Source organism: Poecilia reticulata, chromosome 4, assembly GCF_904066995.2.
Source record: "Poecilia reticulata chromosome 4, P_reticulata-male-v2, whole genome shotgun sequence".
Taxonomy (NCBI): domain Eukaryota; kingdom Metazoa; phylum Chordata; class Actinopteri; order Cyprinodontiformes; family Poeciliidae; genus Poecilia; species Poecilia reticulata.
The window spans coordinates 899,331-924,727 of NC_088833.1; the positions used below are offsets into that span (position 1 = coordinate 899,331).

The following is a 25,397-nucleotide window of genomic DNA, read 5'->3' on the forward strand; positions in this document are numbered from 1 at the left end:
TTGACATTAGGCGTCACTGTTTGATCCCCTAATAACCAAAGTCTTGGTGACATAGGTATCCCCACACTTATCCACTTCCCAATGTACCATAATGTTGTTTTCCAGAATGGGGAAATTCATTTACATTCCCAGATCGCATGGATAAAGGTTCCCGGTTCAGTTTTGCATTTCCAACATAGGTCATTGGTGAGCAGACCCATTCTATGGAGCCTGGATGGGTGAAATAAAATCTATGTACCATCTTATAGTACGCTGTCGGTTCCCTTCCTGCAGGCCGACGACTACGTGGCCTTCATGATGCAGGACGTCCTGCACCTGCTGACGGTGACGGACCTGCTGGGGAACATGAGCCGCAGGCCGCTGCCCAGCGACCTGAACACGTTCATGCAGGATCGCTACCGGAGCTTCTCCGACTACATTCTGGACCGGTTCAAGCTCAAAGTAAGGAGGTTTTCCTCCGGTTGGTGAAACACAGAGAGGTTCTGGTCCTGACCTTCTGCTTGCTGCTCTGCCAGGCGCCGCTGGACATCAGACCCATCCCGGCCTTGGAGCGGTACCTGCTGGACTACAGAACCATCATGGACAAGGAGAAGCGTGAGTCTGCTGCCCTGCTCCAGGCTCTGGATCTGGATGGCCAACAGCCTGGAGGAAAGCTACTGAACGCCTACTTCGTCTGGAAGAAGGGCAACATGCACGGCGACCCGGAGAAGCACTACAAGGTTCTGCTCAACGAGAACCTGAAGACGCCCGACCAGATCAAACGGGCCAACCAGATCTTCAGGCTGCAGATGCAGAACGAGCAAAACTTCTTCGCCGCTTCGCTGGTGGAGTAGAGCGAAGTCTGGACCCCGAACCGGAACCGGTTCCAGAAGCAGAGGGAACTCTCAACTCTGGTACCGGAACCGGTTTATCACAGTGGAGGTCCAGAAGATCCAGTCGGATCACGACAAACAGCAGCTTAACGTAGAAAGAATATTAAAGCAGTTCCAGCTGTTATGAAATGATAATCATCAATCTGAATAAATAAAGTCTGATTTCATTTCTCCGATTCCTGAAGTTTCACATCAGTGTCTACGGTGGCCTGGAGGGACCAAGAGAACCACCATAAATACAGATTAGCAGTAAACCAACTGATATTTTCTCAGATTTTCCTTAATGGTCAATGCAAATGATGGTCCGTCTAATTTTCAAGTCATGAACTTTACAGTATAAATGTAATTTTACTGAACAAAGCTCCCAATGACAGCTGTATTTTCTTCACCAATAAGAAACTCAAACTGTTCCCAGTTATTATGCACAGCAGATTTTCTAAACATCTTATGGATTATGAAGTCATTGTTTGAATGTGCAGCATTACGGGGTCACAGGTTCCTGCTTCCACTGAACTGGAGAGTTTGTGGAAAGTTTCTGCTTTCATTTCTCTGCAGGAAGTCAGAAAACCTCCCAGAGCTGCTGGTTGATCTGAACTGCAGGTCCTCAGGTCTTCTGCTGGAGGAAACTCCAGAGGTCAGAGGTCACCACACCATGAGCTTTATGCCCTTAACAACCAATGACAGGTTTTCCTTGCAGTTTTTGAACCAGGAGAGAAAGTGATCAGTCAGAAAGTCCAGAAACTTTGCTGAGGTCATTTTCACACCTTCAGGGCCCTGAAGGGGCGGCCAGCTCTCTCTGGCCCACAGCATGACTCCACCACCTCCTTGCTGATGTCCTAGTGGGGACGTGGTGGCCATCCACCACCCGTCCACCACCGCGTCCATCTGGACCATCCAGGGTTGCACAGCAGCCATCAGTGAACAGGTCTGTCTGAAAATGAACCTCCGTGTACGGCTGGGCCCACTGCCACCGTTCCTGCCAGTCAGCCTGGTTCGGGGAGGCCGGATGGTGGGTTCATGCACCGCGAGCCTCTGGAGATCCAACACCTGGAGGCTCCACCAGCAGCTTCTAGTGACTGTTTGCTGCTTTGTAAGGACTCTGCATTTGAATAGAAATAATCTATACAACAGGTAATATTTAACAGTTACAGATGTTGATTTTGTATTTGACTTACGATGATTATTGCATAACGCAACTACGGGCTGTCATTTATAAATTGCTTTCAAAATAATCACAATTATAAAGTCCAGAATTTGCAGATTTTTATTCAGAACTACACATTTAGTGTTCCGATGTCAAAAACATTCAAATACTGTAGATGAGAGTTACTGCTATATAAATGTATCCTTTACAAAAAGCAGGTCATGTAACTAAAACCTTTTGGCTCCTCATGTAAGACACAGAGGTGAACAACATGGAGTTTCATCACAGTAAATGATAAACAGCACAGACTCCTAGTCTCAGTCAAAAATCTACAGCAATTTGGGTTATTTAGTCTACATAAAAGAAAAGAATTGGTGTTAATTTTTCAAAGTAAAAACTTTACTATGTTAACTCTTTTTTAAATGTCAGCTAAAACTAACTTCTTAATGAAGAGACTAGATATCCATCTTCAAATGTGCCTGAAATATCAGCTCCTATTTACACACATATATATGCTCTATATTAAGGCTAATATGTACACATTTACAGTATTTATACAATAATATAATTAGAGGTCAAAGATCACATGAACTGTATGCAAAAAAGAAATAACTTCAGCCAGTGTTTGGTTCACCACTGGCTGCAAAAAAACAGTAAACTGATGAAATTAACTATTTTAGTTAGATTAACAGGGTTCCCACTGGTATTTAGAAAAACATTCCATGACTTTTCCATGACCTTCAGTATAATTTTCCATGACCCAGGCACAACAGGTTCATAAAGAAAAGTGTGACTGACAGACCGACCCAAGTGGAACTACAGAGAACATGTAAAAATGAGGCAGAGGGAAGAAATATAAATGACAGAAATGTGGAAATGAAGCCCAACAGGCTGAATTGCAAAGTGTCAACATATTGACTAAGGAATCATATGATGATGATGTCATAAACAATAACATATTGGCAGTAATGCAAACAAGATTATACATGTATGTAGAACTAACTTCTACAAAAGTTCAGAACAGGCAGACAGACTGCAACACCGCTTCAATGATTAATATATATTTTTAAAATTGCAGCTGCAACAGCTCATTTACAACAAGGATGACATGGCAAATGTTTCTAATTTGTGTGAATTCTGACTTGGTTAGTTAAACTACTTCTGGAACAGATTTGTTTCCACTGCTTTAGATCAGAAATTCTTCTAATCTGTGTGAGTTTTTATGTGACGATTCAAATTACTTTTACGACCAAAACTTTTCCCACATGTCATACATGGAAAAGGCTTCTCAAACGTGTGTGTTTCTATATGTCCAATCAACTCATCTCTTTCACTGAAAGATTTTCCACAGGTGTTGCAATGGAACATTTTTTTCAGGTCATGCCTTCTCACATGGTCAGTTAAGTGACTTTTTTCATAAAAATCTTTTCCACAAGTTCCACACGTGAAAGGCTTCCCTCCTGTGTGAGCTCTAATGTGGCTGTTCAAATGGTTTTTGTGTCTGAAACTCTTCCCACATGTTATACAAGAGAAAGGCTTCTCACCTGTGTGAATTCTCATGTGGACCTTCAAAACATGTTTGTAACGGAAACTCTTCTCACACTTTATACAAGAGAAGGGTTTTTCTCCTGTGTGAGCTGTTATATTGCAAGTTAAAGTACCATTGTCATTGATGCCTTTTTTACAGCTTATGAATGAGAAAGGTTTCTGTTCTGAATGAACTTTCATGTGCTGGCTCAAACAATTTTTCTGATTAAAACCTTTTCCACAATTTATACATGAGAACTCACCAAGGTGAATTTTCATGTGGCTATTCAAATTATGTTTGCGAGTGAAACTTTTCCCACACTTTACACATGAGAAAGGCTTTTCACCTGTGTGAGTTCTCATGTGACCAGTCAAGATATTTTTTGTACTGAAACCTTTTCCACATGTTACACATGAGAAAGGCCTCTCACCTGTGTGAATCCTCATGTGGCATTTCAAATTATGTTCCTGACTGAAAAATTTTCCACATGTTAGACATGAGAAAGGCTTCTCACCTGTGTGAGTTCTTGTGTGACGAATCAAACTGCTTTTACGATGGAAACCTTTCCCACATGTCATACAAAGAAACGGTTTCTCACCAGGGTGACTACTTAAGTGCCCAATACATTTAAGACTATGTCTGAAACCTTTTCCGCAGGTTGGACAAGGAAATGGCTTCTCTGTGTGAACTCTCATGTGGCTATTCAACCTACTCTTTTCAAGGAAACGTTTCCCACACTTTACACATGAGAAAGGCTTCGCACCTGTGTGCGTCCTCATGTGTCTATTCAAATTAGGTTGGTAACTGAAACATTTTCCACAGGTTAGACATGAGAAAGGTTTCTCACCTGTGTGAGTCCTCATGTGTACAGTCAAATTATGATGGTAACTGAAACTTTTCCCACATGTCATACATGGAAAAGGCTTCTTACCAAAGTGACTACTTCTGTGTCCAATCCACTTAAGACTTTGGCTAAAAGATTTTCCACAGAAATGTTTTTCCCCCGTGTAATTTCTCATGTGGTCAGTTAAATGACTTTTTTCATTTATAAGATGTAGAAAAGGTTTTTGTGAAAACAGCGTCTCTTCTGAATGAACTACCATGTGTTGACTCAAACTACATTTTTGCCTGAAAGCTTTTCCACAAGTTACACATGAGAAAGGTTTCTCACCTGTGTGAGTTCTCGTGTGAATTGTTAAATACCAATTCCATTTGAAACTTTCCCCACACACTTTACATTGTTTGCATTTTTTACTTTTGTGAATTTCCCTGCCCTCCATGCCGTCCTCTACTTCGTCCCTCTGTCCTCTGGTTTTCTGAGCTCTCTTCTGTTGCTGATCATCTCTGCTGGATCCTGAGGCTTCATGAAGCTTTATTTCCTGATGGTCTTCTGCTTTAGGGAAGTTCTGAAGGAGGATTTGGTCTCCATTTAGTTCTGGTAGTTGGTTGTCTGCATCAGCAGTCTCCTGCTTCTGAACATCCTGGTCTTCATCCAGACTGAAGCGTTCAGCCTCCATCTTCACCATCTGCTCAGGTCCTGATCCATGCTCCTCTTCCTTCACTTGCTTAGGTTTTAGTTCCACTGGTTCCTCTTTGATTCCAACAGGTGCAGAGTCTCCTCTCATTAAGGAATCTGCCTCCTGATTCAGTACAGCCTTATTTTCATACTGACCGAAGTCTTCGACCTCAGTCTTCACCACCTGCTGAGATTCCAATTGATGATAATCTTCCTCCATCTGTTTCGGTTCCTCTGGTTCTTCTTTTATTTCAAAAGATGCACATCCATCTGCTCCTGTTACAGGATGTGTTTCTTGCTCAAGTTCTTCTTTCTTGACAAACTGCAGCAGTTCTGATCCATACTCTTCTTTGGGTTCTGTCGGTTCTGGTTCCTCTTGCCTTCCTGTGGTTTGTGGAGATTCTGTTTCCCTCAGGTCCAGATCAGCAGTCTCTTGCTGGTTGAGTATAAAATGATGAGAATCTTGCTTAGTAATAAACATAATGTTGTGGCAAATCTGAAGAAAAAAAAAAATCAGAATTGTTATTTTGAAATTTTAGGTCTGTACCTACAACAATCGGTTTCTTTTTCATGTCTCATTAACATGAGTCCAATCCATTTAAGACTTTGCTTAAATGCTTCAGCAGCAACTAGTCAATGAGTTGCTGCTTGATCCCATTGGTTAACTTTTACTTCTGCTGGCCTATATTTGTACTGCAATGGCACAGAGAAATGTTGACTTTTATATTTTCTCACTCCTTGATGCTCCCATCTGTGTCTTTTGTTCAGTAAGAAGGTTTTTGTTAACTTTGCTTCCTTATCCTGAAATTTTCTGCAGAAAACTTCCAAATTGATTTTATCTCACTGACTTCTTGAGGTTCTACTCCATCCTGTAGTTTGATAGCAGCAATATGAATAGATACCAGTAGAAAAACGTTTTATTCCAAAGTTTTTAAAGATGTCAACTAGGAATGTATGTTAAAAACGGTATATGGTAGAAACAATAACGATAGAGATCTGCAGTCGACCAGCCAACCACAGTAATGCTTATTGATGACATAACCGGCTAGCATCAAATCAGAGCAGCAGGAAGCAGCTGAGAGCGCAAAGGAAGAGCTCGTTAAAAGAGGGTGTAAAACGTAAATGATCTGGACCTGGTTCAGGTTTAACCGCCCTCAGCCTGGCGCTCAGGAAGAGTGTGGCAGATGTCACGGTCAGACAGCTGCGAAGCGAGAGGTAAAACGCACACTGGATCGGTGCGAGCCCAGCCCTGAAAGACGCGCACAGGGTAAAGCTCACCGAGTCTAATGGACCCGTCTCTTTACCCCAGAGGTCTCAGCAGGAACAGAGCAAGTTCCACGATCGGAGCAGGGTGGCGGTCTTTCTGAAACCAGCACAACCCCGCCGGACCGTGCACAGAGTAAAAAACCTGTGGGGTTTAAATGACCCGACTCTAAAAACCACAGGATTGTTAAAGGAGCAGAAAAATCTAATCTGCAAAGTGAGTGGAAGACAGAAAATACAAGCAATTTGTTTTACCACCTTTAAACGAAGCGTGATCTCTAAGTTTAGTACAAGTTCTAGTCACAACAATGGGAAGAAAATACTCTTCATTTTTTTATTTAAGTTTGATTTAACCAGGTGGTCAGCAGCATAAAAACCAGCTACACATTGTGTACAAATAACACCAGATAAATGAGTTTTAACAGATACATCTCACTCATTCAGCATGTGATTGTTCTCATTTCTATAGTTTTATACAAATCACATCATGATAAATATTGTTACCGTCACCCATCATATGGTGATATGAATGTTATGCCATATCACACATCCCTAGTGTCATCAACCATCAACCGTCCTCACATGTCTGAGCCGGAGCAGCAGAACGAAGACGAGCTGCAGAGACGAGGATTCAGCTGAACAGTGGAGTTACTGCATCTACACACACCGTCCAAACCAGCCACCTGCAGCACGGATCCTGGTTTCACCACTGCCACATACTATTAATGCTACCACAATATGAATGACGTAAACGAAGCCTCCACATAACTATGGAGTTATTAGCAGTACAGTTATGTCCAGAGGGAGGAAGCAAAAAGCTAGCCCACAGCGCTAACAGTAGCTCAATGCTGCTATAACAGCAATGGCCATTATCAACATTATAAGCTGCTAATAAAGCTGTTATTAGCCGCTTAGCGCTTTGCCGTTTCCCTCGTTTGCATAGAGAAGGAACTGACCCTCAGTCAGTCGACGTCTTTCGGTAAATTCTTCCTGATCCTGGCGGAGGTTGCAGAAGCGCTCATCCTAAAGTGCTTCGCATAAACAGACTTTTCCCTCTGATTGTGAACATCCCGATAAAAATAAACCTTAACCAGACAGTCTGAAGAGGCGCTGATGCCAGGGGGCGATGTGGGGGGTCCCTGGGTTCCCCCCACCAGGCTTCTGCTTTTACTAAAAAATTATTCTTTATTTTTTGTAACAAGCCGAAATGCAAGTGTCTCTTCTGCAGTGAACATTTCACTGGCAGGGCAGAATTATTCCTGAAAGAGAGATAGTTTATAGTTTTTATAGTTTTAATAGTTGATGCATTGAACAGGAAATCAGAATTTAACAGATTTAGTGAAATCTGGGACAGGGGGCCTAGTTGAATTAACCAGGACTCAAATGTAATTGTAGTTTACTAAGATGCATTAATGCAACTAAAACTCAAAGATTAACCTTATAGCATCATATTGTTGCTATGGTAACAAACCAATCTAACTATGAACTTTTATCACGTAAACTTGCCAGCTCCTTAAAATCTTACGATGAAAGTTGACCTATGCTGAAACCATTAAATCAAACTTAGCAACATTGACAATGTCTTAGATCATTTATGCCTTGGGCCGGCTCGGCTCTAAATCAGTGGCGGAGCCAGAGGGGGGGCCAGTGCCCCCCCTGTCATCTGATTGGCCCTCCCAGTGGCCCCCCCTGATGGTTGACATGTAACAGCACCAGGTTATTCCTGTACATTATTTGGAATCATTCTAAGTCAACCTAATATCTAAAGAAGAAAAACAATAATAAATATATGAAAATAAAATGTATAAAACTTTATATAAGTCCATGTGACATAAATAAATAGATTTTCATCACCAGCCTCCTTTATACTCATAACAACAAGCTGAAATTCTTCTCCTGGGTGTTTCAGTTGCTGCTGTGGTGAAACTCAAAGCCTAAAGCCCTTCATACCTGGTGGTGATGGTAAAACACCAATAAGTTATTTATTGATCCTCCACCGAAGAGAGAAAAACCTGAAGAGAAACCACAATGTTCTAGTTTGGATCAGAGGTTGGGTTGGAGTTTTTTTCGTTGTCCGTCAAAGAAAAAAATCATTTTATTTCCAATTTGTAGTCATCCAACAAAACATTTATTATTTCTCTGTTGGAACGTTTTTGAAATCAGGTAACATTTCAGGAAATGACGTGATTAGAAGACGACAGAACTCTGATCGGTTCCTGATCCCGCATCACTTCCTCCAGAAGCGGATCAGCTGCTGGACGCTCCAGAGTCTCTGGTCCGTTAAAGCGTCCAGATCAGAGATGATTCTCTGACAGATATTGTTCTAATAATGATTAATAATGATTAATAATGATTAATAATGATTAATAATGAGCTCCACGATGTTCTCTGTGCGTAAAGTTAAACTGTCTGAGCACCAAGTGGTCAGCTGACCACAGTCTGGACAGAAACCAGTGAACTGCTGTCTGTTCTCATCAAGACGAGGTGAGGAGGGAATCTGACATATTAACTCAGTTTTTACTGGTTTTGTTTTTAAAACACCATTAACTCAGCAGTGTAACTATATATTGTATATTTGGCGTTTGTCATCTCGTGTGATTAATTGGAGCATTTATTGTCCAGCGCTCTGCGCTTGTTTCTAACGGATCTGCACTTTAATTTCTTTCCTCTCTCAACAGTCAGCTGCTATTCCTCTATTTAAACTACAATAAGTAGATCACATTCTCTTTAGGTTTTCTCTGTGTGCTGCAAACTCATTAAATATAAACTCATTAGAAGCCGAACCACCATCAGGCAAACAGTTTTGGTCCGACCCAAAATATTGTTACCTGTCCAAACAGAGCTTCCTAACCAAGGTGTCCATAACTCTTCAACACGCTGTCAGCTCCGGTCAGAAAGACGCATTTAGTTCAGTGTCCATGAGATGATATTCAGAAAATATATTTTATTTGATTGATTTTAGTTTCCTCTGTGATGAACTCTGCATAAAGTCCATCATGTCTCCATGTGCTCCAGTCAAAGGTGTTAATTATAACATGTCAAATGACAGAGGGGCTTAAAAAATAACTAAATATTCAGTTTGGTTAATTTTTTAAATAACCAAACTGAATATTTGGTTCAATTTGGTTAGTTTATATATATATATATATATATATATATATATATATATATATATATATATATATATATAGATGTACACACACAAATTTTTAATTTTGCCCCCCCAGACGTAGTCCTTGCCCCCCCCTTGGCCCTCCCAACTTTAAAAGTCTAGCTCCGCCACTGATCTAAGTGTGATCAGCATTGCGTCATGTTTTTGGATCCACTGACTGATGATTTATTTGGTTTTAATAGAAGTGCAAATAAATGATATTTAATTGCATTTCTTGATTTGCTGTTTTTAAAACTGTAGTTGTGGGTGGAAGTACAGCCGCCAGTGTTTTCCAGTAACATAATTACCCAGGAATATTGAACGTTTCCTGTCAATTTAACATCTTTGAATAAAAACGGGCTGAACCCGAAACCCTGGAATCCTGAGAGATAATAAAAAACATTTGGACTTTTTTACTTCCAACTTCTGAAAAACTGAACTTGAACAATAAAATCTCTGCGAGGATTTACAAAACTGATCAACCGGAAGTCATGACGTCATTCCAAACCAAAGACAAAAAGCACCGGAAAATAACCCAGAAGAATATAAAAACATCTAATCAGCATCAGGAGAAAATATGTTTTAATTTTCCAGTTCTAGACACTAAAAGTACAAAAAAATGTATTTAAGGGCTAAAAATGGGATTTTGCATAATTTGTCCCCTACATCCATCAGGTTGATGAGATTTTAACATGAATTTGTTTTTATGTGGTTTTGTGCCCTAACCTCTAAAACCACAACATTATGAAGCTTTTGTGATTTATGATACCATGAAAGGTTTTATAAATCACAAACTCTTAGCTTCTGTTTGTGTGAAATAATAAAACAAAGGTTTCAGATTTAGACCTCCAGAGTTAAAAATGGTCCATATCCATTAATTACAGCACAACTTTAAATCTAGACAAGCCTGAAACGGCAAACAGACCTGGAGGTTCCGAAGATTTGGGGATCCAGTGAGGATCCAGCGGGGATCCAGTGGGGATCCAGTGGGGATCCGGCGGGGATCCAGTGTGGATCCAGTGGGGATCCGGCGGAGATCCAGTGGGGATCCAGCGGGGATCCAGTGAGGATCCAGTGGGGATCCAGCGGGGATCCAGTGAGGATCCAGCGGGGATCCAGTGGGGATCCAGCGGGGATCCAGCAGGGATCCGGCGGGGATCCAGCGGTCTGAGCCGCAGATCGTCTCTCCTCCTCCCGGATGTGGTTTATGTTTCTCCAGCAGCAGCAGCAGCAGCAGCAGCAGCAGCAGCAGCAGCAGCAGCAGCAGCAGCAGCTGGTCTCTGATGATGAACCGAAGAGTTTGTTGCTGCAGACACAGAAACAGGCAGAAATCATCTTCTGATCGACGACAACCACGAAGAAGCCTGCAAGCTAACGCTGCTAGCGCCATGTCGTTAACTTCCGCCGGAAGTCTTACACGGAAGTCTTCCCCCAGAAACAGACAATGCGCTTTAATTTCCGTCTCCCGCTACAAGTTTCTATTTTCTCCAAACACTTATTTTTAACTTGTTTTGAGACATAAAACACAGACTGTTGAATTGAGCAACTTTTATTCCGACTTTATATTCTGAATAAACTAATTACATCTACAGTTATATTCTTCCAGAGCAGGAACTCTTAGTTTGTATTATTAGAAACTGTGCAGTACTTTTACAAGATAGATAGATAGATAGATAGATAGATAGATAGATAGATAGATAGATAGATAGATAGATAGATAGATAGATAGTTAGTTAGTTAGTTAGTTAGTTAGTTACTTACTTACTTACTTATTTACATTGATTTATCAACCCAGAAAAACTACCTCAGCAACTACTTTTTAGACTCTTATTCTCCCAAACCGGAAAAGGAAATGGACCAGAGAAAACTTTAACTTCTCTACCTGGACAGGAATGTCTGGTTTATTTACTTTGGATCAACATTATTAGCTTTTTCTTCTTTTGCTCTTTCCTTGGGTTTGTTATTTTATTTGTATTTCCTTTTAATTCCTGTGAAGCACATGGTTTTGCCTTGTTGCTGATAATTTGCTATAGAAATAAAATTACTTTTACCTTTATATATTAAACTGCCTAATAAAGTTTATTTATATAACATATTTAAGCAACAAGATGGTTCAAAGTCCTTCCCACCATAAAGACATCACACAGTAACTAATTATGGAACAATAAACTTTTTTAAACATTGTAAAAAGCCATCATCAAAATCATCAAGCAAATATACAACAAATATGTTTATGAATCAAAAGCAGCTCTAACCAGGTGATCAGTCTTTGTTTCCCTGAACTCCCCAGAATGAAGAAACAAATGTAGAGTCATAAAAGCAGGGAGCAAAAACATGGCTGCCAAATGCAACTAAATGCATTAAAACATGAAAATTACTTAAGATAGTTTGATAAATTAAGACAGAAAAAAAGTAGGAGTGTACCAAGACTATTTAAATAAAGCCTCTGAGTCCAACAGGCTTTTATTTTGAAACTCTTCACACTGAAGCAGGGGCAGGGACTGACAACGTGAAATATTAGTATAAATGTAGTAACATGAACATCATAAAGAGTAGACCCGCATTGGCGCAGGAAACATGGCGGCCATCTTGGAGGGGTCATCCCTCCTGGCTAAACCAAAACAGCAGGCGATGCCTCAGCACCGCCGGACATTTCTGTTCAGATCATCGGAGTATTGACGTGAAATCTCAGGGGACAACGTTTCACAAGTAAGATGGACATATTACCGTTTATATTATGTGAATAGAATATTACTAAACTGTATTTATGTCCACCGGCAAAAACCCAGCTAATATTAGCTACAGCACTTGGTGTAATACTGAGGTTCAGCTATGAAGGCTGACCCAGAGTAAATCTTTTATTTATATTTACAGGTCCTTCGCAAAAAATTAGCATATTGTGATAAAGTTCATTATTTTCTATAATGTAATGATAAAAATTAAACTGTCATATTTTAGATTCATTGCACATCAACTGAAATATTTCAGGTCTTTTATTGTTTTAATACTGATGATGTTGGCATACAGCTCATGAAAACCCAAAATCCCGTCTCAAAAAATTAGCATATTTCATCCGACCAATAAAAGGAAAGTGTTTTAATACCAAAAAAGTCAACCTTCAAATAATTCTGTTCAGTTATGCATCAATACTTGGTCAGGAATCCTTCAATGCGGCATGGAGGCCATCAGCCTGTGGCTCTGCTGAGGTGTCATGGAGCCCAGGATGCTTCGATGGCCTGAAGCTCATCCAGACTGTTGGGTCTCTCAATTTCACAATATCCCACAGATTCTCTATGGGGTTCAGGTCAGGAGAGTTGGCAGGCCAACAGTAGCACCATGGTGAGTATACCAGTGGTTTTGGCTCTGTGAGCAGGTTGTGCTGAAAAATGAAATCTTCATCTCCATAAAGCTTTTCAGCAGATGGAAGCATGAAGTGCTCCAAACCTCCTGATAGCTGCTGCATTGACCTGCCCTTGATGAAACCCAGTGGACCAACACCAGCAGCTCCCCAGACCATCACTGACTGTGGGTACTGGACACTGGACTTCTGGCCTTTTGGCATTTCCTTCTCTCCAGTCTTCCTCCAGACTCTGGCACTTTGATTTCTGAATGACTTGCAAAATTTGCTTTCATCCGAAAAAAGTACTTTGGACCACTGAGCAACAGTCCAGTGCTGCTTCTCTGTAGCCCAGGTCAGGAGCTTCTCCCGTTGTTTCAGGTTCAACAGTGGCTTGACCTTTGACCTGGGGAATGCAGCACCTGTAGCCCATTTCCTGTACACGCCTGAGCACGGTGGCTCTGGATGTTTCTGCTCCAGACTCAGTCCACTGCTGGAGGTCTGGAATCGGTCCTTCTCCACCATCTTCCTCAGGGTCACCTCGTCTCGTTGTGCAGCGTTTTCCTTCCCCCTGAGGAGCCTTGATACTCTGTGAACAGCCTATTGGTTCAGAAATGTCTTTCTGTGTCTTGTCCTCTTGCTTGAGGGCGTCAGTGATGGCCTTCTGGACAGCAGTCTGGTCAGCAGTCTGACCCATGATTGTAGTTTTGAGTAATGAACCAGGCTGGGAGTTTTTAAAAGCCTCATGAATCTTTTGCAGGTGTTTAGAGTTACTTCGTTGATTCAGATGATGGTTAACGGCTCGTTCAGAGAACCTTTTCATGATATGCTCATTGTTTGGGTTTTTATGAGCTGTTTGCCAACATCATCAGTATTAAAACAATAAAATACCTGAAATGTTTCAGCTGGTGAGCAATGAATCTAAAATATGAGTTTAATTTTTATCATTACATTATGGAAAATAATTAACTTTATCACAATATGCTAATTTTTTGAGAAGGACCTGTATATATAAACATGTGCATTTAAATATGAAATGTATAGCCCAATATATATTTGTATTAATGTGTATATTTATATAAATATGTATTGACATTACTACATAGATATTTATAAAATCTATTTGTGTGTTCTGTAAAATAACCATCATAGATTAAATCAGGATATTTAAATATGCTGAACCACATATCAAATTCAAAAATACTTTAAATATAACAGTTTGAATAAGGTTTACAGCAAAAAAGTGTGAAAATCTGTTTAGTATTTAGCAAGTTGCTATTAAATGTGCTGATTCTTCTATGTGCCTGCCAAACATAACGCTGCTCCAAGATGGCCGCCCTGTTAGCAACAATAGGCAAGAGCGGTGCATGATGCGTCTACTCTTTATTATGTCTAAGGCACAAACAACCACACAGAAAAAAGTGGATTTTATCAAAAAATTAATAAAAAAAAGAATTTAAATGTAAAATCTTAATTACACATCAAGCTGACTGTGTAAACGTAGCCTTAGACACTGGTAGAAGTCAAGCGGACGGACATTACTTTGTCCAGTTTTCAGCAGCCTGCAGTAGTAATTCACTTTGATTCTGATTTCCTGGTTCCTGCAGGTAACCAGGAAAACCCAAATTGGAGCTTTATCTGCACGTCTCCTATGAATCAAATGGAATTAATTTTCTTGCGAGATGTCTCAATCAGGGCTGCACAGTGGCGCAGTTGGTAGAGCTGTTGCCTTGCAGCAAGAAGGTTCTGGGTTCAATTCCCGGCCTGGGGTGTTTCTGCATGGAGTTTGCATGTTCTCCCTGTGCATGGTGGGTTTTCTCCGGGTACTCCGGTTTCCTCCCACAGTCCAAAAACATGACTGTTAGGTTAATTGGCCTCTCCAAATTGTCCCTAGGTGTGAGAGTGTGTGTGCATGGTTGTTTGTCCTGTGTGTCTCTGTGTTGCCCTGCGACAGACTGGTGACCTGTCCAGGGTGAACCCCGCCTCTCGCCCGGAACGTTAGCTGGAGATGGGCACCAGCAACCCTCCCAACCCCACTGAGGGACAAGGGTGAAAGAAAATGGATGGATGGATGGATGTCTCAATCACAGCGTTTATTGTGACACCGATGCATTCAGCCATTCATACAGCCACAGCTGCCCTGGAGCAGACTGACAGAAGTGAGGCTGCCATGCACAGGCACCACATGTTGGGCCCTCTGACCTCTCGGTTAAACCGCCTCGTCTGTGTGAGTTTTCATGTGGGCAATTAAATAAAGGTTCTTGGTAAAACCTTTTCCACACTTCTGACAGGAGAAAGGTTTCTCACCTGTGTGAGTTCTCATGTGACGAGTTAATTGACATTTTACTGCAAAGCTTTTTCCACATGTAAGACATGAATATGGTTTCTCCCCTGTGTGAATCCTCATGTGGAACTTCAGATTACCCTTTAAACTACAACGTTTCCCACAGATCTGACAAGAATAAGGCTTCTCCCCAGTGTGGGTTCTTATGTGCTGGGTCAAACTGCTCTTCATGATGAAACGTAGTCCACAGGTCAAACAGGAAAAGGGCTTTTCACCGGTGTGAGTTCTTATGTGTGTGAGCAAGGCACTTTTCTGATTGAAACTCTTTCCACAGGTTTGACACATAAACGGTTTCTCTCCTGTGTGTTTCCGTGAGTGAACTTTGAGACCTGGTTTCTGAGTGAAACTCTGTCCACAGATCTGACAGGAGAAAGGCTTCTCCCCTGTGTGACTTCTCATATGACTAATCAAAGTACCTCTGGTACTAAAACTTTTTCCACAGGTTTTACAAGCATAAGGCTTCTCTCCTGTGTGAGTTCTCACATGAGTAGTTAACTGACTCCTGCTAGCAAAGGTCTTGTTACAAATTTCACATGGAAAGGGTTTCTCGCCGGTGTGTGTTCTCATGTGAAGAGTTAAATTCATCCTCTGAATGAAACTTTTCCCACAGGTCTGACAGGAGAAAGGCTTCTCACCGCTATGAATCTTCATGTGGTTTTTTAGATGACTTTTGAGAATGAACTTTTTGGCACAGGTGGAACATTTAAAGGGTTTCTCACCTGTGTGGGTTCTCATGTGTGCCATCAGATACTTCTGAGTGAAAGTTTTTCTACAAATTTTGCAAGATGACAGATTATAATTGGTGCCACTTTTTCTGTGCCTTTTTAGTTTTGTTTTGCGACTTCCCTCGTCTTGCTCTGACTTTTCCGTGCTGGATCCAGAGTCGTCTTCATTGCTTTCTTCCCGATTCTGGTACTCGGCATCAGCAGAGTTCTGGTCCGTGTTTGGTTCTGGTTCTTTCAGGTCATCGTCATCAGAAACGGGACCCATTAAAGCCGCCGGTTTGAGGTCGCTGTTTGGTTCTGGCTCTCTGGGGCGGTGCTGCTCAGGAACAGGACTCATCTTGAAGGTACACATCTCTTCTTTCAGAACCAGTTCTGCGTTCTGACTGACACACAGCTCATCCTGTTCCTCTTTGATCTGCACAGATTCTACTTCCTCCTGATCCAAACGCACCTCCGCCGCTGGGCTGCAGGGCTGCTGGTCCGTCTGAACCTCCTCCTCCTTGCAGATGTAATGCTGCGGGACGTCTGCAAGCAAAACAAAGGAAACGGATCAATGTGGCTCAGAACAACGCCACACTTTATCCACCATGTTAACAGAAGCCATCTGCACTGGAGAGACTCCTGTGTTGCGGGTCTAGAACTAACAGACGCGACTCCAGCTGATAACCAAGTAGCTGGTCAAGCGGCTAACATTGCCTGTGTGTTGCCACGAGTTTATTTTCTCAGATTTCACTCGAGTGTTTGAGGAGGAAAAATAAACTTTCACTGCGCTCCGATGTAAAGATGAAGAACAAATATTTCACAGTTTTGCGTAATTGTTTTACAAGAGCAACTGATTCTCAGCCAAACTCCACAGAAAACAAACTACGGTGGAAAAACCGTGTGGCTCTGTTGTCTTCGCTCGTCTGTCTCTCCGTCATCACTCCAGCACGGTACTCCTCATTTGCATAAATTGCACAGTGGCCAATTAAGCTATAAAACATGCAAACTTCTAATAAAACACTTATTCACAATAAAACATTATTGTGAATAATGTGAATAAGGTTTAGGTGGAATGTAATAGTTCCACCTAAACCTCAACTGCACTAATTAAACAGTAACTGAATATTTTCTACATTCTCGCCCCCCCTCCCTGGTTTCGCCCCCCACTGCTCCCCTCTGCCCACCTGAGCGCTCTCGCTCCAAAACAAGCAGACGTGTAAATTAAAACAATGAAGGTTTTGTTTTTATTGTGTTTGTCACTGTTAGAATCCCAACACGTTCTAAGAACATGCCCGCAGCATGACACCACCTCCACCAGCAGCAGCCAGGACAATTCGTAAGAGGAGGAATGGATCCAAACGTTGGTCACGTGACACTGATGCAGTGAAGGATTGTGGGTTTCTTAACTGAAGCAGAGAAATAATGTTAGAGATTCAGGAAACCATCGACGTCTGTGACGGAGAACAAAGGCTACAAACATGAACAATGATTTTCACTGATTAGCAGTTTGTCCTACAGTCTCAGCTCTGCGCATTTTAACCGACCTGCCGCCGTTAATCGCATCAGTATTTGAACTCTGACAGCTTTAGCTCTGTAATCATCGCTGTTTCACATGAAGCTGGCTGGTCTCCACACCGCCTGCCTGTCTTACAGCCTCTGGCCAGCAGGGGGCCTCTGTACCCAGCAGGCCTGGATAAATTCACCCCCAGGTCTCGTTAACCTTGATCTGCCAGTAAAACCGACAGCAGAACCCGACCGGTACCGAACCTGCTCGCTGTAAGCTGACCCGGGGTCTCCAGCTGAGGTCCAGCAGCCTCCGCTGCCGGTCGATCTCCTCCTCGTACTGGACGATGGTTTTTTCCAGCTGGGTGAAGATTTCTTCAGCAGCAGCAGTTAGTCTCTCTCTGATAAACTCTCTCAGAGGCTCAACGGAACACATTGTTGCTGCGCAGACTCACAACACACCTGGACACGGCGACAGCTGCTAGCAGGATGCTAACCAGCTGCTAGCAGGATGCTAACCAGCCAGGATGCTAACTAGCTGTAGTAGGCTAACGTTGCTAGCGCCTTTGTTTTCCTCCACCGGAAGTCTTGCCACCAGTTTCCGGTGTGACGCCTGACTTTAGGCGGAGCTGTTTTACCAAACAGTGAAAAAACGTGTCTGAAAAAGCAGTAAAATACGTTTTTCGGTATTATTTGTGTTTGAAACCCGATTTACAGGAAAGACTTTCTTACAACTAATCCGAAAGATGCCGTGGCTCTTCAGTATTTAAGCCAAATAAATGAATTACAGGCCATTTAATACGAGTGATGCTCATTGCATTGGGTTTCAGGTCCTCACCTGCCTTTGCAGCGTCACAGAAACTCCATTATTTTCTTTTTTTAGTTCTGCAGCTGACGAGCTTCGCTTCGTTCTCTTCAATAAATAACCATAAATCAGATCTTTCTTCTCTAAGAAGCTGTGCATTATGCTGCAGTCTAATAAAAACCCGGATTTATTTATTCAGTGAAAGCAACAGAAAGCAGCTGTGCAGTAGATCTTTGCTCTTTTTACTCCAAGCTACCAAAATACCCACTTTCTGCTGGTTTGAAATGACAAATTACCCGGAAGTGATTCTGACCTGATGACTGACCACAACTTTAATGTTTTCCTATTAGCCAACCATTACATACAAAATGTCTCTTCCTTATTTGATACAGAGGAAGAATGAGTTACATTTGTTTTATAAGTCTTTGTTTTGTGGAGTCAAAAATGCCTTTAAGTTATTAAAAAAACATTTGTACTTTAATGCAGAGAATTTTTTCTGTTGTAAACAATTTGCTACATTTTCAATTATTTTTGGGTCATTTGTTGTGTTTTGTAAGTATGTAGTGTGAAGACATAATGTCTACGTCATGGTACCCTTTAGATGTTGATTGTATTCATATTGATAATGATAAAAGTAAATAGATGAAGTTGAGACCTGAATGTTTGCAGTGTCTCCCCCTGCTGGACGGAAGCCGTTCAGCTCTGGACAGGATGAGACTTTCAGCCTCTGACCTCTGAAGCAAAGTGTTCATTATTTCTGTCCTTTTATTTTGCTTTCCAGTTTTATTTGCTCTGTGATTTTGTTCATCTACCTCATCATAAACCAAACCAACTTTCAAATCATCTAAAGTTAGAACGTTTAATAATTATTATTTTCATAAGGAGCTCAGCTCGACCACGTTGGTCTGAACTGTTCAAAATAAATAAATCCTTATCTACATGTGAACATCAACACTTTATTTTAGAAATACACAAAAGCTTTACATGGTTGTTTGTGTTTAAAAAACAGTTTTTACAATAAATTATTACAGCTTTGACAGCTTGAGATGCATTTTAGATTTTGAGCAGAAAAATAGTGAAACAGCAGAAAAAAGTCAAAAGTCAAACTACCATTCAGACGCCAACTTCAGCACCACGAGGCTGAAACCTGAGGAGCAGAAATCAGCTCAACGTTCACTGGGTTTCTGCAGCTCAGCTTTTCCCACATTAAAATGCCATCAGCAGTAAATGTTTTATACTTTTATACATTTTTATGTTTCCTTCCATTCTAACTCAACATTTTTCAGCTCACTGTGTTTTTCTGGATCTTTTCCTCAGGCTGGTAGATGTTATCAGCTCAGCCCTGGAGCTGCAGGCGACAGGTCACCCAGTAAGAACATTTTAACTCTGAGGTTCAGAGTTTATACCTTGAACTGAACTAAATCCATCCAATGACTTGTTGGAAACTCAACAGCAGAAAATCAGTTAATCGTCTTCATCATTTATTGAGAAGCAAAGAGCAGGATTCTTTTTATTCTACTAAACAGAACAAGGATTTGATCAGAATCAGAAAGGGAGCGATGAATGGAGGCTCAGGCTGCACAGTGGTGCAGATGGTAGCACTGTTGCCTTGCAGCAAGAAGGTCCTGGGTTTGATTCCCGACCCGGGGTCTTTCTGCATGGAGTTTGCATGTTCTCTCTGTGCATGGTGGGTTCTCTCCAGGTACTCCAGCTTCCAAGGGAACAGAAGCTCTTCCCACACATCTTGTACATGAAAGGTGTCTCCCTGTGTGACTGTGAAGTTTCAAAGTGTTTAACAGCCTCAAGGCCTTTCCACATGTCTCACAGGTGAACAGTTTCTCACCGGTGTGGATTGTGATGTGATGCTTCAGGGTTTTGTTTAACTTAATCTTTTCCCACAGGTTTTGCATTGGAAGGGTCTCTCTCCTGTGTGCGTGGTCAGTCAGCTGACACTTCTGATGGAAACTTTTTCCACACTTGTAACACATGAACGTCCTCTCACTCGTGTGGATTTGGAAGCGACACGTCAGCTGCCCTTTCTGTGTGAAATTCTTTCCACAGGTCTTGCAGATGAATGGTTTCTCTCTGCTGTGCGTTCCCATGTGGTGATTCAGGCTGATTTTCACTCTGAAGCTTTCCTCAAACATTGTACATGTGAAAGGCTTCTCACCTGTGTGGATTCTCATGTGAACAAGCATGTGGCCTTGAGTGATACTTTTCCCGCAGACGGTGCAGCTGGAGCAGTTCTGTTTCTTACACTGGTCCCTGGTCTGTAGTCAGATCTGGTTTGGGTCTTTAGAGCCTGGGGAGAGCAGTGCGCCCCTCTGGGGTTCTCTGAGTTCTGCTTCTTCAAAAGCAGCAGCCATCTGCTCTTCATCCTGATGGATGAAGAGATGAAGAGACGCAGAGTAACATCAGTTCTGCCTTCACTTGCAGAGATTTTAGAGCCTCTGGATCTAAACTGGAGATCCTTTGCTGGTTGCAGAGCAGATTGATTCTTCAGGCTTTTTAAAACTTTCTTCTGGCTCGTCTTATAAAATAAACTCTGCAGCTCCTGGTAGTTAGTTATGTGTTTCGCCTCCATGCCGGTAAATCCTCAAGATTATTAGAGAAATCTTTTTTACCGAGATAATAGATCATATTCTAAATATACGCCTATTCTTTCAAGATGCCTCGTCTGTTCCAGCCTATTTAGGGCGTTAGCTACTGGTTGTGATCCATTTTGCTTTGGGTTTTGAGCCGGAGAAATCCACTTCCGGACCTCCATCTGAATTTTGCGCATCATCCGGATCACGTGAAAGTGGCGCTGCAAACTGGCATTGTTAGTTTCTGCATTTCCTGTTTTTAGCTGTAGATTGTTGATCCACTTTTTTCCTCTTTTTTCAGTAAGTTTTTTAAAATTACCTCCCTTGTGACCAACTACCTTCAAAACACGAAAATAACGTTCATCCTTCTCTCTATTAGAACGGTTGGAACAACCGTACAGGACTTTAGACATTTTGATGCTGGATCAACAGAAATCTTTTTTTTTTTTTTTTTTTTTTTTATTAGTATATGAGAATAACAGTGACAAAAACTCACAACATTTCAAAACAAACAAATATTATAGATCACAACTCCTAATGTTAACCAATCATATTGATTGCAAAGACTCAAGAAAGGAAAAAAAAAAAAAAAAAACACGTTAGGGGGCTACAAACTAAATTCTTTCATTAACTCATACAATTTTACTGCATTTAAATTATGCATCTTTTTAAGACAACTCCTAAAAAAGGAAAGTTCATTTTTAAGAGCATTGATTGAGAGGGAGCATTTTGCATAACGACATTTATGGATATAATATTTTGTTGCAATAATCAGAACATTGACTAAAAATTCCAGATTTTTATCTTTAATGAATAAGCCGAATTGAATGTTTTGTAAGGAAACAAAATCCAAGTTTATTGTCTTAGAAGACAGAAAGTTACGAAGTTGATCCCATAAGTTTAATACTTCTTTACATTCATAAAACAAATGTTCAGTTGTTTCCAAATGAGTTGTACAAAAACCACAATTCTCTACATTAAAATTAAATCTCACTTTTAAGAATTCATTTGAAGGATATATGTTATTTATAATTTTAAAATGTAGTTCTTTATGTTTGGGAGGAATTGGACATTTCAAATAATTTGTCCTTATTTTGACTCTCATAGATTTGTTAAATTTTGTGCTTTTTGTTCTTCCTGGGTACATGTTATTTATTGAATACTTGTTCAAAAACTTGTTATTGCATTTATTATCTCTAATGTCCATATACTCAATTTGAATCTTGTGGAGTCTTGGAATAGAGAAATTAGATAAATTGTTCTTAACTGACAATAAAAGGACATCAGGGATGCTACGTAATACTTTCTTATGATTTGTTAGTGAACAGTCAGTTCCATATTTTCTGTTAAATTCCTCCAAACTGAGAATTTCACCATTTCCATCCAATAAGTGAGTAATTGACCAGATCTGTTTATTCCACCAATCATTCATGAATATAGATTTTCTACATAGAATGGCTCTGTTGTTCCACATTATGGGGCTAAAGTTGTGTTTAAACATCAACTTCCACTGTAACAGAACCTGTTGATGGAAAGCAGAGATTTTTAGGGGGAGTTTAGATAATTCAAAATCACATTTCAATAACAACTCAATACCTCCAACTTCCTGAAATACGAACGATGGAACCACAAACCAAATAAGATCACCGTTTTTTAAAAAGGACTGAAGCCATCTCATTTTTAAAGTCCCATTCATAATTTCAAAATCGATGCCTTAATACCACCTTCCTCATAATCCTTTAACAAATCTCTTTTTCTGATGTAATGGTGTTTGTTTTTCCAAATGAAGTTAAAGTTTATTCTGTTAATCTGTTTTATGAGATTTGGAAGGACGGCTAAGGAATATGCAGGATACGTCAGCCTGGATAAGGACTCAGTTTTTGTTAATAATGTTCTACCAAACAACGTCAAATCTCTCTGAAGCCAATTATTTAAGGTTTTGCCACATTTATCAATATTGTCTTGTAAATTTTTTCTTACACTAGTAGCTTGACATTTAGTAATCCACATTCCTAAATATTTAATTTCATTTTTAACAGGAATATCGGAAATTGAAGAATCAGAACAGTTATGGATACTCATAATTTCACATTTATTTATGTTTAGCTGCAGCCCTGAGGCTTGAGAGAACAACTTTATTTCCTTTAAGGCTAGAGGAATTTGTTCTTTATTTTTTAGGAAGAGGGTTGTATCATCTGCAAATTGACTAATGATTATTTTCTGGTTATTCATTTCCAAACCTTTTATATTAGAGTTATTAATTGTTATTGCTAGTAATTCCGTGACTATAATAAATAATAGAGGTGAAATACTGCAGCCTTGTCTGATTCCTCTTTCTACTTTGAATCTGGGGCATGTGCCCTGAGGCAGAGACACACAGCTGTTTATGTTGGTGTTCAACATGGTGATCATACTAAGAAAACTATTACCAAATCCAAAATGTTTCAAAGTATTAACAATAAATTGATGTTCCACAGAATCAAAGGCTTTGTGGAAATCTAAAAACAACATAAACCCATCATCTTTTATTAAATGACTATAATCAATCAGGTCCAGAACCAGGCGGATGTTGTTATGGATGGATCTACCTTTGAGAAAGCCGGATTGAGTTTGACTAATTATTCCGGGTAAGCCCATTTTTAACCTCGTTGCCAGAACTTTGGTTAGGATCTTGTAGTCTGTGTTCAACAACGTGATTGGTCTTAAATTATTTAAATTTTTCTTATCTTTACCAGGTTTTGGGATTAGCTTAATTACACCTTGTTTCATAGTTTCCATGAGTTCCTTCCTTCCAACACATTCTGCTACAGCCTGGAACAGCAAAGGTTTTAAAACCTCCCAGAAATGTTTATAAAAGTTAGCTGTAAGCCCATCTGGCCCGGGTCGCGGTCAGACGCCATATTTCTTATAGCAATATCAAATTTGGAAATACTTAGCTCTTCATCGCAGATTTCCTTAAAATTTTCATCAATAACAGGAATCAGATTTCTTACTTTTTCAAAAAATGATGAAGTAATTTGTTCAGTATGTGAAGATTTGTAAAGATTACTATAGAAATTAAAAACTTCTTGTGTTATTCTCTTAGTCTCAGAACATTCCACTCCATCAATCATAAGGCTATTAATTGCATTATATTCCTGTCTGCGTTTTTCTAAGTTACAAAAGAAGGCACTATTCTTTTCTCCTTCTTCAATCCACCTGGCTCTGGACCTTACATAAGCACCTTTTGCCCTATTTGTATATATCTCATCTAACTTAAGTTGTAATTTATTTATTGCGTCTTTATCCTCATCACTCCAACTTAATTTTCTGTAAAGTGACATAAGGTCTTTAATCACCATTGTCGTCTGCTTTTCTTTTTCTATTTAGATCTTTACCAAATTTAATTGAATACTTTCTAATGCTATATTTCAAGTATTCCCATTTAAGAATTGGTGTTTCAAAGGAATTATCATTTGATATATTTAGAATAAGTTCCTTAATAGATTGACAAAACTCTAAGTTTGTAAGAAGCTTTGCATTGAATTTCCAGTAATTATTAGGTTTGTAACTTCTATTTAGTTTCTGTAGTTTTAAATTAATGATGCAGTGATCGCTTAAAGGACAATTTGCTATCTCTGTCTCTTTGACAACTTCTAGGACTGCAGCAGAAACCAGCCAATAATCAATACATGATCTACTTTGACCATTAGGTTTGTGCCAGGTGAACTGTTTGACTCCACTGTGTTGCTTTCTCCAGACATCCAACAGTTTTGTGTCATTAACAAATTCTTGAAGAATAGGATTTAGAGTTTCCTTTACCAGCAGTGAAGGCCATCGATCCATCCATTCATCTGGAGCTAAATTGAAATCCCCTCCGACTATAATATGATCTGTAGGAAAAATAGCTGTGAACTTCGCAATAACCATCGTTATTTGATGTAACAGATTTCTATTGTATTGATTATTATTATATCCATAAATGTTTAACAAAATTATTGGGACATTGTCAACTTCCAAAACACAGGCTACCCAATGTCCATCTTCATCTGCTCTTTCACTCAAAATCTTACCCAGACATCTGAAAAAGCAGATGGCAACGCCAGCCGATCGATTTGTCCCATGACTGAAGATAATTTTATCACCCCATTGTTGCGACCAGAACTTCATGTCAGATGCATCAGAATGTGTTTCCTGTAAAAAGGTGCAGTGTGCTTGTTGTCCTTTACAAAACAAAAAAACAGCTTTCCGTTTAAGTGAGTCTTTAAGTCCCTTTGTGTTAAAAGAAACAAAAGAAAAATCAGTTTGTATCTGAAAAATAGAACACATGAACAGACGGTTTAGGAGAGTGGGAAAAGAAAACTCCTTGAGGTCCCATTAACAGAACTGTCCACTACCATTTCATGCTCATTCCTGCTGTATCTCAGTTCCCAGCTGAAGAAATGTCCACGATGCGTTTGCCTTCGATGAAACCAAACGGGCCCCAGAAGCCCGCAGCTTTGCCTTCTTTTCTTGCTTTTTCAATTTTTGGCCAAAGAACTTGTCTTGCTTTCCAATCTTCTGGTGTCAAATCTTCAGAGAAGCGAACTCCTTCTTCTTTGCAGATGGGAGAAGTTTTAGTTCTCCTCCAAATGTCGTCTCTCACGGTTCGTCTCACAAACAG

The 25,397-nt window shown here is 40.3% G+C and overlaps 2 protein-coding genes and 1 pseudogene across 4 annotated transcripts; 1 reads left to right on the forward strand and 2 right to left on the reverse strand.

The window, feature by feature from the left end:
* Positions 1-234: 234 nt before the first annotated feature.
* Positions 235-1,108, forward strand: LOC145551336 (uncharacterized; annotated as a pseudogene). The gene is made up of 2 exons (XR_014087142.1): positions 235-441; positions 516-1,108. The product of XR_014087142.1 is annotated as an uncharacterized LOC145551336 (transcript).
* A 1,010-nt stretch (positions 1,109-2,118) lies between these two features.
* LOC103463218 (uncharacterized) lies at positions 2,119-16,411 on the reverse strand. Of its 2 annotated transcripts, XM_081605743.1 has the most exons (3): positions 16,332-16,411; positions 10,400-10,780; positions 2,119-5,556 (listed from the first exon to the last, which is right to left on the reverse strand). In XM_081605743.1, exon 3 carries the CDS (start codon positions 5,539-5,541, stop codon positions 3,220-3,222), a length of 2,322 nt encoding a protein of 773 aa, XP_081461869.1. In that variant the 5' UTR covers positions 5,542-5,556; positions 10,400-10,780; positions 16,332-16,411; the 3' UTR covers positions 2,119-3,219. The 2 variants fall into 2 exon arrangements, with proteins under 2 accessions (XP_081461869.1, XP_008404677.3); XM_008406455.3 differs by lacking the exon at positions 16,332-16,411 and having other exon boundaries at positions 10,400-11,443.
* Positions 14,178-18,189, reverse strand: LOC103463219 (uncharacterized). Its single transcript, XM_081605761.1, has 2 exons — positions 17,630-18,189; positions 14,178-16,405 (listed from the first exon to the last, which is right to left on the reverse strand). The coding sequence occupies exons 1-2, from the start codon at positions 17,799-17,801 to the stop codon at positions 15,021-15,023; spliced, it is 1,557 nt and encodes a 518-aa protein (XP_081461887.1). The 5' UTR covers positions 17,802-18,189; the 3' UTR covers positions 14,178-15,020.
* Between the last annotated feature and the right edge of the window lie 7,208 nt (positions 18,190-25,397).

Coding starts and splice junctions, on each gene's coding strand:
- LOC103463218 (XM_008406455.3), bottom strand. CDS start 10,864: ATGGCGCTAGCAGCGTTAGCTTGCAGGCTTCTTCGTGGTTGTCGTCGA. Junction 5,557..10,399: donor CAAATCTTCGGAACCTCCAG/GTCTGTTTGCCG, acceptor TTTTTTCTTCAG/ATTTGCCACAACATTATGTT.
- LOC103463219 (XM_081605761.1), bottom strand. CDS start 17,801: ATGTGTTCCGTTGAGCCTCTGAGAGAGTTTATCAGAGAGAGACTAACT. Junction 16,406..17,629: donor GGTCAGCTTACAGCGAGCAG/GTTCGGTACCGG, acceptor TTTTGCTTGCAG/ACGTCCCGCAGCATTACATC.